The sequence below is a fragment of the Rhododendron vialii genome, chromosome 1a (assembly GCF_030253575.1).
Source record: "Rhododendron vialii isolate Sample 1 chromosome 1a, ASM3025357v1".
Lineage (NCBI taxonomy): Eukaryota > Viridiplantae > Streptophyta > Magnoliopsida > Ericales > Ericaceae > Rhododendron > Rhododendron vialii.
The window spans coordinates 48437233-48450595 of NC_080557.1; the positions used below are offsets into that span (position 1 = coordinate 48437233).

General features: G+C 39.9%; 1 protein-coding gene and 1 long non-coding RNA gene across 4 annotated transcripts; one reads left to right on the forward strand and one right to left on the reverse strand.

Moving 5' to 3' along the window:
• Positions 1-661: 661 nt before the first annotated feature.
• On the reverse strand, positions 662-10983 carry LOC131304539 (ATP-dependent RNA helicase DEAH13-like). Of its 3 annotated transcripts, XM_058331803.1 has the most exons (15): positions 10825-10983; positions 10640-10661; positions 10456-10556; positions 10118-10223; positions 9466-9541; positions 9303-9377; positions 9163-9212; positions 8986-9046; positions 8498-8896; positions 8104-8349; positions 7777-8007; positions 5566-5679; positions 4213-5433; positions 1905-3453; positions 662-886 (listed from the first exon to the last, which is right to left on the reverse strand). In XM_058331803.1, exons 4-14 carry the CDS (start codon positions 10183-10185, stop codon positions 1972-1974), a joined length of 4023 nt encoding a protein of 1340 aa, XP_058187786.1. In that variant the 5' UTR covers positions 10186-10223; positions 10456-10556; positions 10640-10661; positions 10825-10983; the 3' UTR covers positions 662-886; positions 1905-1971. The 3 variants fall into 3 exon arrangements, with proteins under 3 accessions (XP_058187786.1, XP_058187795.1, XP_058187776.1); XM_058331812.1 differs by lacking the exon at positions 10640-10661; XM_058331793.1 differs by lacking the exons at positions 10456-10556; positions 10640-10661.
• LOC131305798 (uncharacterized) lies at positions 5604-7253 on the forward strand. Its single transcript, XR_009193360.1, has 2 exons — positions 5604-6040; positions 7136-7253. It is a non-coding gene; the product is annotated as an uncharacterized LOC131305798 (long non-coding RNA).
• Positions 10984-13363: the final 2380 nt, after the last annotated feature.

Genomic DNA, 13363 nt, shown 5'->3' on the forward strand with positions numbered 1-13363 from the left:
TCGAAATGATCTGGTTTAGATCGGTTGTGTAGAATAGGAGCAGCTTCCATGTGTGAGAGTGACAGAGAGACGTGGGACAGAAGGATTGATGTTATGAACCCTCAGATCCATCTGAGCTTATCTCGCCCATTTGAGAAATCAATATAAACCTTTGAATTTACATCCAACGCTAGAAAATATACCAATTTCAAGTCTTGTTTGCAAATGGAGTGGCAGCCAAGTCGGTGGTGCCTTATGCTCCTTGCACAAGGGAGGTATCAAACCCCACTGGCCCCATCCCTTTGCCCTTGATTAGCAATAGAAGAGGATTTGCCTTGTCCAAAATAAAAAATAAAAAAATCTTGTTTTAATATACAGATATAATTTGCAACATGACGATTCCCATGTCCAAAGGCATCTCAAACCTCATTAGCCTCTCGTATCACACACAATCAACACTACTGTGGGTTGACACTTGACAGCAACTCCACCCCCGACATGAGTGAAATAACTTATTAATTGCAAAACAATAATGTTACAATAACACCCAAATACACACCCTCACTCACATGAGTGTGTGGGTCCCACACACAGTAGTAGTGTAGTATGTGTGGACCTCCACACCTATATGAGTGGGTGTGTACTTGGGTGCGGTTGTAGAATGATTCATTGCAAAATTGGCTACGCAAATCAATAAGATTTGTTATGAACTTGGTAAATTTTGCGGACATTCTATCCAAGAACTATAAATGTAATGTTGGTGAACAATAGCTTAAATACAAGGGAACGGAACACAAACAAGATTTATAGACATAAGCAGTTTTTGTTCCGCTGCTGAATGTGACCTCTCCCTTCAAAACTGAACCCGATCCTGACTCGTATTGTCCTCCACGAACTTGACTTCACACTGCGTTGAAAGATTGAATGTATGGCGTATGAGTAATAAATAAATGCACAATGGCCCAAACAAATGAGGTCCAAAACATCATTAGTCCGATTATGAAGAGGCCAGGGTTAGCTGCACCGCGACTGCTAAAAGCTATTCTACTAGCTATGATAGAATGTTCATACAGGCCATAGCAGAAAGGAAATTGACTTCTACACTCCCCTTTTTACCACACACACTCCTTTTTTTGTCTTTATTTGGTGTGAATTTACTCTATTGCCCCTTAATGTGTAAAAAAGTGAACATATGAAAGGGTAAAAAGGTAAATTCACATGAATAAGGACAAAAAAAGGAGTGTAGGTGTAGAAATGGGGAGTGTAGAAGTCAATCTCCTAGCAGAAAAGGAATAACTTGATAGAAAAGTAATGTAAACCCATAAAACAGGAAAAGAATAGCTTGATATAAAGTATGTTCGCTACAGCCGGTTGGATGCAACGCAAGCACTGGTGAGCAAGTATTGGGAGCCGATGTTCCTTTGTATGCAAATTATCCTTATATTTTCCTTGCCAACCTGCTGTAATGCGTAGACTTTTATGACATGCTACTCTGACCATTAGAGCCGGTTGGATGGAACTCAAACGCTGGTGAGCAAGTACAGGGAACCGAAGATCCTTTGTACCAATAATTAGCCTTATACTTTCCTTGCCAACCCGCTGTAATGCCTAGACTTTTCTGCCAAGCTACCGAAGACTATCCCCTTCCTGTTTAGCTTTACCTTTCTTTTATGTCGAACATTCCTCTTCTGTTTTTAATTTCATTGTAATAAAGAACATCAGTTTCCAGTACTTATTCACCAGAACTTGAGCTCCATCCAATCTTGTGCATAAAAAGATTTCTTGTGAAACATATTTGACAACTAAAAAATTGCGGGCTAGACTAAGATGTTACCTCATGTGGCTCTACATTCAAAAACATTAACTACAAATACAACACGCTGAACTATCTAATTCAACAAAGACAAAATGGTTCAAAAAATTACCTTGCTGCATTCCACATTGAAGAGCGAATCTAGTAGATAGCTCCTTGAAAGATGGAGCCTGTTTCTTTTAAGCGAGCCTGCTTCTTTTAACCCTGTTCTCTCTCTTGAACCTTTTTGGGAAACGTTCTTTAGGGTCTAAAAGAACCTCATGATGCATCTTGGCCCAAAGATCTTCAAACTGATCATGAAAACCCTCTTGAAACCAGTCTAGAATTTCCAAATACAATTCCCTGGGATTCTCATCCCAGGCCTCTCTTAACATGGCACAGCTGTCAATGACTCTCAACCTGGACTTCAACTTATTTAGAAGATTCCCAACCCTTCTTTGAACTGCTGCCTCTGGCCTCAGAATGCTGGCAGGTAAGGCTGCCATGAACTTCTTGACAGATCGTAAGCAAGGCAACACATTGCCTTCAAGTAAAGAAGCAGAAAATACAGGTACTCTGTGCACATCATCTACGATAGGAACATTATGCAATGGGAGCTGCCATAGATGAGGGCCAAAACTCGGAACAACCCAACTGAAAACTTGGTCAGTCAAAGGATCATAATAAGGTTTGGGATCCACGAGGGGGGCAGAGAAAGTGCACAGAGACTTAGCATACTTGACAAGCCAAACAGATTTCACACTAGTCGCCACATGCATATATGGCCGTTTTGATTCTTTTGAATATAGCAGTTCGCTGTACACCAGGAATTCAGGGGAAAATTTAGAGACAGAAGACCACCTATGGAGGAAAACTGTTTCTTTAACCATGCAAGCCTGATAGCGAACCGCATTAACTTTTCTATCTCCCTCTGACACTGAACCTCCTCTGACGCGTTTGGCAACCCTATCAGCCCAACCAGCACATATAGCTTGACCCAAGAGCTCCTCTTCATTCAGTAGAAGAGGATGCTTATCAGAAACGACCCCCCAAGCACGTTCAACATCCTCCATTCTACCATGAGTCCATGAAAACTCCTGCTGCGGATCGTTAGTACTTTGGTTAAACACCTGTTGAAGTAGCTGTTTTCTCAGCATGGAGATCTCCTCCATGGTTTTCAGGTGCAAGGAGTGGTCATTGCAGAATTCCTCTCGTCTTATAGAACGTTCAAAGCACTGCAATGCATAAGCTATGGTCAAAACATCACTGCTGGGGTTTGAAAATTTTGCACGAGATAGTTTAGCAGATTCTTTTAGCTTCTTTCTTCCTAACTTTTCTTCTTTGTCTATACTTTTCTCTTCGTCCTGCTTCAAGCCGTCCATGTCTTTGTGGCTTCCCTCAAATTGCATTACAAAAGGATTCGGACAGCTCATAGATGCAGCTGCTGCCACTGCATATCCTAGTACAAGGTTCGCCCTATCATAACTTTTCACCTTTCTCACGATTTGGATAACTGTAAGGAGCATCCGCGAGTGACGAGGACGTATGGGATACTGTGCCATAGCCTTACCTAAGGGTGTTAGTCTCCCGTTGCTATCAAGGGCTTCAAGAATCGTTAAGCAACGCTCAGCTTCGGCTAAGGCAGTAACCTCGGGCGGAGTAGGAAATGGGAAATTTGAAACCTGGAATACCGTGAAAACATGAACCGTTCAATTTAACTCACTTATTTAAAAAAATAATCAGGGTAATCAAGACATAACAAGAGAAACGCAACAGTCAGAACAAGGCTCTTGAGATTGTTCAGTACAAAGACGGACCAGGCCCGGCTATCAAATTACCAACAACCTTCGCCAGGTATGAACTTTTTAGTTGGCATTGGAAGCACAAGCAGCATCTTCAACTAGGAAAAAGTAAAACAGCATGGTTGCATATGCTCATTAACCAAATGACACATGGTACAGATAGCCAAAAAGCAAGGACTAAGCATGATTTGCACATACAGGATGAGAGACTCCACATGTTCATGGCCATGCATGCTAACCAGAACCCAATCTGACTACTGAGCCATGCAATGACAAGTTCAGATATGACTAATTAAACCCAAACAAAGAAAGAAAATGGGGAACTAGAGGGGTTAAGGAAAACAGTCGATATCAATCTTTCCAACCAAACAGTCAGATTGCAAATCCAGCAGCAAATGCTGACTGCAAGAAGCAAACAATCTCAACAAAGGCCAACTTAGCATCATGGCAAGACATGGACTGGTAATCTAAGAAACATAGTTTCTGGTGAATCAAAACAGAAAGTACTAAGACCGGAACTAACCAGTTTGAAATAGTTGGAAAAAAAAAAACTATTTTAGCACTCAATGAGATACCACTCTGGAAGAGCTATAATTATTTTTCTCAGATGGGAAGACTATAGTTACTTTAGGAAATCACCTTATGAACACCCATGGATTTCATGATCAGGACGATGTCATCAACAGGTACTTTTGATATCTCAGCACTTGAGAAGTCAGGGAAAATATTATTAAAAACTGCAGAAGAATAGAGGCGATAGCAGTGGCCAGGTGCGGTTCTTCCAGCTCTTCCTGCACGTTGAGCAGCAGATGCCTTGCTTATCCACTGGACTTCATAAGTTTCTATGCCATTGGAGGAGTTATAGTTCTTAACCTTTTCTCTTCCAGTGTCAACCACATACTTTACACCTTGGATAGTTAAAGAGGTTTCAGCCACATTAGTGGCAACAACAACTAAGCGTTCTCCTTCCCGGATCCCTTCAAACACACGATGCGTCGCTGATCCGGGAAGCATGGAATAAAGGGGAAGAACACACATTGCACCAGCACAGAGACCAGCTGCACCCCTTTTCTCCCCCACATTGGGAATGGATTGGTTTGAACAGCTTTTTGGAGTGGAAGGAACAACCTGTTTCTCATCAGAATCAGGATTCAAGGTAGTTTTTTCACCCAAAACCTCGAATGCAGCTGTCAATGAAGCAACTTTCCCTTCGTCTCTGAATACTTCTGAAAGATCATCAATATTCTCAGTTTCATGGTTCAATAAATCCACATCATCAGTTCCTTCCAGATCACTATCTGTCTCCATATCTTCAGAAAAATCAGACTCATTATCCTCTGAATCACCTAGATCAACGTCATCGGAACTGAACCTGTCAGTTTGTGAAGTTCCATGCATCTCAAATGCTTCGTTAATTTCCTTCATATCATTTTCCTCTATGGAGTTCCCTGCTGCGATTGTAGAAACTTCTTTCTCCATGATTCTTTTAGAGCCATTCTGAACTAATTCCTTTGAAGTTTTACGTAGCCTCCGGCACAAGTTCTCTACTTCTCTCTGACCCGTTACGAAGACAAGTATGCCACCAGGTGGCAGTCTCTTGTGAATTGACAAGACCTTCTTATAGGCTTGGCCAATATAGTCCACTATTTCCGTTCGCTTCGAGAAGTGGACAGTCACCGGAAATTGCCGGGTTGGGACTTCTATTACTGGAGGGGGGTTGAGAAATATCCTTCTTCCAGACACAAAGTCATCGACTCTCAAGGTGGCACTCATCAGCACCAATTTCAGTGGAAAGATCATACTTTCACGGCTAATTCTTTCTCCTGAAAAGACCTTACGCTGCTGTTCCTCATAGATAATCTGGGATCAATCAACAGATCAAAACCTAAAACGAAGAGAAAAGGCTGGACAAGAAAAAGGAGAAGCTACGATAGAAGGCAAACTGTGATCTACACTATCCTTCGACCAATAAAATTACTTTTAAGCTCAAACCTGGCGCTGTTGTATCACACGGGAAAGCATTCCAATAAGTATGTCAGTGTGCAAACTTCTCTGATGAGCCTCATCCAAAATTATGATAGAGTACTTCCTCAATAAGAAATCACTCTGAATTCACGAAAGGCAAATATTGAGAACAGTTTATTCCAAAAGAAAACAACAAAAGCCACTTAATGACATGATCATTAGTTCAATACGTCCAAAGTTCTAATTAAAACCATATAGAAAACCGAAGTGTATTTTCCTAACATCTAACTTACCAATGGGAACAACAGATTGACTCATTCTGGTTCATGTTTATAACAACAACAAACAACACCAGGGGCAAGGTTTAAGGGGGGAGAAAAAAAAAAAAAAAAAAAAGGTCAAACATCAGCATTAAGCAAGAGAATATTACAACATGAATTAAAATATAATTCAACAGCCTTGACTAGGTCTACAGTTTGCAGCAGTCATTGTCCCCTGCAGTGTTTTAAATGGCGAAAGGCGCACCGAGGCGCAACGATCCCTTGGGGCTTTAGCGCAAAGCGCAAGGCGCGGCGCGCGCTTTATTGACGCGAAGCGCAAAAAAAAAAAAAAAAATTCTACGCAAGGCAAATTTTATTAGAACAAGTTTTCAACACAAATAAACACTTGTAAAACTTTCAAATGTCATAAAACATAACATGTCAATGGTTAAACGAAAGTACCAAACACTAAACATAATATATCATCCATGAAAAACTAACATAATAATGTATAGCCTTAGAGACATAACAAAAGGATTAAAGACAATAAAATCTAGAGGCATGCATAGGCATTACTAGAATTTTCAGATGTCATCTACAAATAACAAGTACAAATAAATACAACAAACTGAACAAATATTTTAAACAGAGCTGGAAACACAAAAAAAAAAAAAAGGTGAAAAAAAAAGAAAAAAAAAAAGCAAAAGGGGGTCCTACTACTGGAAAAAATGAAAAGAAAAAAGAAAAGGGAGGTTGTGACTGGAAAAAAAAGAAAAAAGAAAAGGGGGGGTCCTAGACAATCGGTGAAAATAGAAAGAAAATGAGGAAGAAGAAGGTGAGAGGAGGAGGAGGAAGCAAACGTGAGATGGTGAGAGGAGGAAGAAGAAGTTGTTACTTGGAGTCAACAATCAGAGAGAGAGAGGGAGACCAGAGAAGAAGAAGCTGGGTCCGATCGTTCGAGACTCTGAATCGTCGAAGAGGCTGTTGCTCGATCTGGTTTGTTGATTGAATAGGGCTCCCATCGATTTAAAGGAAGAAATTATTCAATGCATCGCGAACGTAAGACTGATTTTTACCTCACAGCAAAAAGCGCGCGCCTCAGCGCCTTGGCGCCTTGCGCTATAGCGCGCGCTTCAGCGCCTTTCTTGCGCCTTTGCGTTCTGCGCGCGCCTCAGCGCCTTGGCGCCTTGCGCTATAGCGCGCGCTTCAGCGCCTTTCTTGCGCCTTTGTGTTCTGCGCTATAGCCCATAGGTCCGAAGCGCAATCCTTGCGCTGCGCTGCGCCTCGCGCTATAGCGCGCGCTTCGCGCGCTTTTTAAATCACTGGTCCCCTGCAAGGTGAGAATAGTTGTTTGTGATTACAACTGGAGTTCCCATTCCTCATTGTTCATTATCTGCTTCTCGTTAAATTTCTTGTTACATTCAAAAGAGCAATAGAACGAATGCAGTCATTAAATTTTTTTTATAAAACATGGTAGAAAACTTGCCCGAGTCAATTCTGAGATGAACGAGTAGAGAATGAATTTGTAGAAAGAGCACAGCATAATTAATAAATAAATAAAAACTCAAGGCTTTTCACAGCCAATAGCATGCTATCCCCTGCCAAAGATTCTCTCTTTTAGATGTGGCATACAATGTAATTCATCAGAGATTCTGATGGAAAACAAAAAGAACACCCCTTGGGACCCTAAGCTTCAAGAGACTCAATTCCCAACAACACAACAGACGAATATGCATAACCTACTGGAAAAATTACTCTTATTTCCTTTTCGGTAGGAAAAAGTAACTCTTTAGAAAATATGGAAGGGGCATTTTGCACGTACACGCCACATGCAAATTTCTTCGCCTCTATGCATATCAAAAAGAATCTAGCTCTACCAAGAAACACAAGAAGATTGCAATAGCAATTAAGCGTGTGAATTATCAACAAAGCAGATTGTTTTTCAGCAAATTCACGCCTATGCAAGTAGATAGCTAACCTGCACTTCTCGTAGCAAAATTCCATCAGTCATAAACTTGATGGAGCAACTATTTCCAATCTTGCAGTCATGCCTAACTTGAAAGCCAACCTCCTTGCCTACACGAAGACCAAGCTCAAATGCCACCCTCCTGGCAGTTTCAAGGACAGCAATACGGCGTGGTTGGGTAACACCAATGATACCACTCCTAACACTAGACTGGTCCGAACCAAAGCCAGCTTCATAAAGGAACTGAACAAAGAACAGGTTAATACTCAAAGACCACCACAGTGAAAGTTACAACTGAATTTCACAAAAATGTTAACAGCAAGCATCCAAAGAGGTTACCTGCGGAACTTGAGTGGTCTTACCACAACCAGTCTTCCCACAAATAATTACAGTAATGTTTCCATTGATAGCTTCCATAATCTCCTGCTCCCACATGACTATTGGAAGATCCTTCCGACTGTTCTCAACCTCTTTTGGTCTCAATACATGCACTACAACTGGAGGACATAGAACTCCCTGAGGAGGACAATCTACCAGGTTGGTGGTCGAGCTAATATGCCTTTTTTGACTTTCGATGGTCCGATCCTGCCCCATAAGAATCCCCAATACACATATCATACACAGGTAACAAATATGCAGAGTCTTACTATAAAGAAAAAGAAGCATTCCTCCTCTTCCAGTCACTAACATTTGATCAAAAAAAAAAAACATATAATCCAAGTATGAAGCATACCAATGGGCTGTTACTTTTGCTACTATCAGAATTGAACGTCATAGGCAAAGAATCTTGAGCATCTTCTCGCATGCAGGTTTCATTATTCTTGTTGGCAATTTCCTCAACTGGCTTGGTAGCATCATACCCATCGAATGCACCAAGTCCACAGCTAGAAACTGATTCTTTGGAATATGCCAAAGAAGTTTTAGATGTGACTTCCCTCTCAGCCATTACAGGCTGCCGAAAGTCTACGTCAACAAGGCCTTTTGTTGACTGGACTGTCTCAGAATCAGGTTCAATCTCACAAGAAGGGCTGACAGCAGCCTTTCTTTTGAAAGGTTTATCACTATGAGGCAAAGCTAAACCCGCCTTAGAAAATTGCACTTCCCTTCTACGTCGTTCGCGCACAGTTTCAACCTACAAAATAATATGGTCCAACCATATAAGTTACTCGAAGGTACATTCTCTGACCGCGAAAAGAGAAGCATAATAACTATTGCACTAACCTGACCAAGGTTTCGTGAAGACCACATCAATGCATATGCATCATCCCGAATTTTGTATTTCCTGAAATTGAAAAAAGTAACCAACATAAATATCTATGAAACAGTCTATACAACTCATGGGATAAAAGGGACTCTGCGAGAAAGGAATTAGTCAAATAGACCAAAATGAGGGCATACTCCAAGGTCTCAATGCTTTTCGATAAGAGTAGTGCTTTCTCCTTCTCCTCCTGTGCGTAGTGCATACTAAGAGAGTCATTCTAAGTACCATAAACATAAAATAAGATCAGGAAAGACTGAAGTCGTACAAGGACACCAACCTCTATCTTATTTAGCTTTCTTTTCTGAGATTTTGTCATCTTCTGCATTTTCTTGGTCCTAAGTTTTTCATGGACCTACACAAGGATATCCAAACAAACCATCTCATATATAATGCACCAAAATTGGAGATCTAGAAAAATACAGACACTTTGTTTCATATACCTGATTCTTGCCTTTCTTTTTACTCATTCTCTTTCCTGGCAAGATGATTGCATTGCTATCACCCCCATCTTTTGCACTACCAAATGCAGGAAAATAAAACAAAGTTTATTTAACCACACAAACTAATAAATAAAGAACGGAGGAGAGTAGGTTCGCAAAAGAGTGGTATAATTTTTTCAACAGCCTAAAAAATTATGTACGCCTTCCAGTGATGTCAAACAGGGAAAATTTGTTGTGAAATACTGTTAAATATCAATGTTACTAATTTGTATACATCTATATCCACTACATGAATACAATAAAAGCGATCAATTTCTTGTTATTTTCCTTTATAGATAGGGCAAAAACTATGCTTTTTCCTGCAGTATATGAACAAAAACAGAGGCAAAACTGAATTGCAGTGAACTGTGCTGAACCACGTCAATCATACTGAATGGAAAATGAGATTGGACGAGTCACCTCAATTCCCAATTAACATTTGAATCAAGTGGGTTGAAACTTGCAAATGGTGAATTTGATGATTCTAGTAACCATGCTGCTTTCATTTAAGTTTTGAATCCAATCCGAGAGAAGGAATCGTCAAAAGAAGTTCAGAAGCAACACAGAGTCTTTTTACTAATCACCATTACTTACAAAAACCTATATATTATACCTCCACAAATCTTGTCCACACTCCAAGTCCCCAAATTGTTCTTTAGCACGTGGCTCCATTTGTACCATATCAAGAGAATAAGATTATGAAGAACTGTCTTGGCAACCTGAAAAAAATAATAATCAACTGTATTGAGAATATTTATTTTACCAGACTTGACCAGAAAATAAAAAACATTGAGAATTTGTTGGGTGAATTGAGTCATAAACATGGTGCTGGGAATTGTTTCTGTAAAGAAAAGATCAATGGCACATTTTGTTTTATCCTGGCTTTACAAATACAAGAATAACTTTAAGATTACTAAATTACGAGGTATCTTGACATCAAAATCTCTTAACTTTAACAAAACAGTGACATGGAGTCAGTCGTGTAGCTAGGGAGATTGAACTAGTTGCTTTGTTTTTGGTACCAACACCTCTGAATAGGTGTTCCCTTCTCACTGCATCAAAAACCAAATCAGAAGCTTCTGATAATATAAAGAGAAAAGAAAAACAAGCAAAAAGGGGGGAAAACGTAAATTACATCGAAGAACAATAGTTTGCGGCTGCAAAGGAAGAAGACGCGATGTTAGGTTCAACTTGAATCAGCTCCAGCAGGGAGAATCATTGAGATATGGACTCTTATCTAGTTTTCCTAACTTCAGTAGGTAATATACGAATAGAGAAAGCAATAAGGCGAATTCCAACAGAGAACGTGAAAACCCTCACCTTGATGTATCGTCGACGGTGTTCCGTGAGCGGTTGTCGGCGATGATCCGTGGTGGGAGTGCAGGTGTGTGTTGATTGTCGGAGGAAAGAGGAATACAGAGCTACGGCGGGCTATGGAGCGGAAAGCTGAACCCAATTCTAAAACCCTGTTCGTAAACCCTATTTAGGCCCCATCCCGCGTGTTTTACGCAGTGAAATTTTTTGTAGATTGTTGTTTGTGGCTGAGAGGTTTTTTCCACGGTGAATAAGTTGTTGAGAAATGTTAAATTATTTTCGATAATAAATAAATTATTGATGAATTTATGAGTTGAGTTATTGTAACAAAAAATATTTTTGTTGACAACTTATTTGTTAGTGAAAACAAAATGGTAAATAATTATTTGTTAATGGAAACACTCTCTAAGTTTATTATTTTTAAGTTGTCATTTTTTTACTTTACGAGACAGGTTATTCTCTCACAATATATTATCTTTAATTAAAAATACAAATCTTATTAAAAAAATAAATAATTATTTTAATTAGTGGAACATACCCTTACTTATCATAATTTTACCTTTTACTTACTACTATGTATATTTAATTTTTATACACGTAAAATTTTCAATTAATGATAAATTAAATTACTTAAATGTAAGTAATAAAGAAACCCACCATTAGATGAGTGAAGTTGAATCACTATATTTGAAGAGAGAAACGGTCATCAATTTTGTGCTTTTTTTAATGTGTGGGTTGGAGTACGTTTTTTTAGTATAACTCTTCAAAATACTTGAAAAATGGCAATTGAGCAGTGGACTGAAGATGCTCTTTATAATCTGATTTATGTGGTCTATTTACTAGATATGTTGCATGTTCTTGTCTTTGTATTATTGGTTGGAATTTTCTGTAAGTGTGACCCTACATCTTTGAAGGAAATTTCGGTATCAAAACAATAAATGCTATTCTACACATAGGAGGGGCAGATTGAGCCCCACTTTGCTGAGAGATTTTTGCTGCACAACCGGAATCAAGGAGATATTTAAACTCTCTTTTTTTAAGGAGATTACTAAGATTGACAGCAATGACATCGATTAGGCCCATTGTCTTGCTAGGCGGGGTGCTAACGTCCTTTATGACTTCCACTATTCCACAGTTAGGGAATTTCACGCCTTTTTGGACCAGAGATCATGCTGATTTCCATTTAAATCATATTAACAAAAAACAAAAGAAAAAGCCGCTCATGTCGAACCCAACACTTCTCTTGTAGAGGTAGGTGGAGGATCATTACTGAATCTTGTTCCCGCCGCAGTATCACCAGTGGATCTACATCTTCACGCTTTTACCATCGTTGTTGAAGAGGACAGAAACACGGTCGCCCGATCGATTCTAGAGCCAAAACTCATATTTCAGTCTTGTAGTCCAAATATAACAAGAAGAGTAGGAGATCTAGTTTTTTTAAGAAGAGAGTTCCAACCGTCTCATAACCATGGAGGTAGGAAAAGAGGAGGAGAGACAAAAACGAGGAGGAAAAAGGTGGATGAGCCGCCATGGAGGAGGGGACAGAAGGATGGGGGACGGCCAGGGGAAAAAGGAAAAACGAAAAAGGAAAAAAACTATGAGAAATGACCATATATGTCGATGCACAGATGGTCGGTGCCTATAGAAGGGAAAAAAGGGTTTTCTCTCTCTTGGATTTGCAATTCCTTGTAAACTCTTGCACTTTCACTTAAACAAAGGGAAAGACTTCGAGAGATGGGTCTAAGAGTCATTGTGAGGGAACTTCTTCTAGTTGGGTTGCTTCTAGAGTTTTTTAATCCAATTTTAAGTCGGAGAAGCTTGAGATTGTTGGTAGGGTCTATAATTAAATTGCTTGTGGGAAGTGGCCTTGTCCTTCAGAGTATTGTCATCGCAAGAAGAAGGTCATCATGGATCGTGATTTTATCTTTGTTAATCGCAAATGTCTTTGAGAATCAGATTTGGGGAGGAATTTCCAGTTTTTTCATATGCCGAGTCTCTCGGCTGTTGAAGTGAGAGTAAAATGCCCTCTCCTGTTGATAATCATTGTGGTATTTCAAAAGTTCATGTGTCTTCGAAGGATTGTCTTTGTACTCAGGACCTTGATACTCCAATGGTGAATGTGTCTGATCCTCCTAGTGCCCTTCAGATGCAAGAGGTTTCATCTCCCCTGTCCAGTTGTGTGTCTTCTTTGCCAATGCCTGAATCTCATCAATTTTGCCTGGAGGAGTCCTTGGCTGATCGGGTTGGAGATGTACTGGACACAGCTACTGGACTCAGGAATTTGCAGTCTAAGAGGGTCATGGCTTTATGGCGATACCGATTAGCAGACTGTGGCCCTACAACTGTTAAGATTCCCGGCATTCGAAAACGGAAGAAGGTAGATAGCGTTAAAGTTGGTGGTTGTAGTGAAAAGGCTTTGCAAAATCCCACTGAGAGAAAGCGCAAGCAGGAACGAGTGATTCAAGATAACTGTGGTGACCCTTGTACTTTTCGTACCCCTCAACGCCGTGATTTTGCATTGATTTATCTTTGGTTCCTGTTCCTT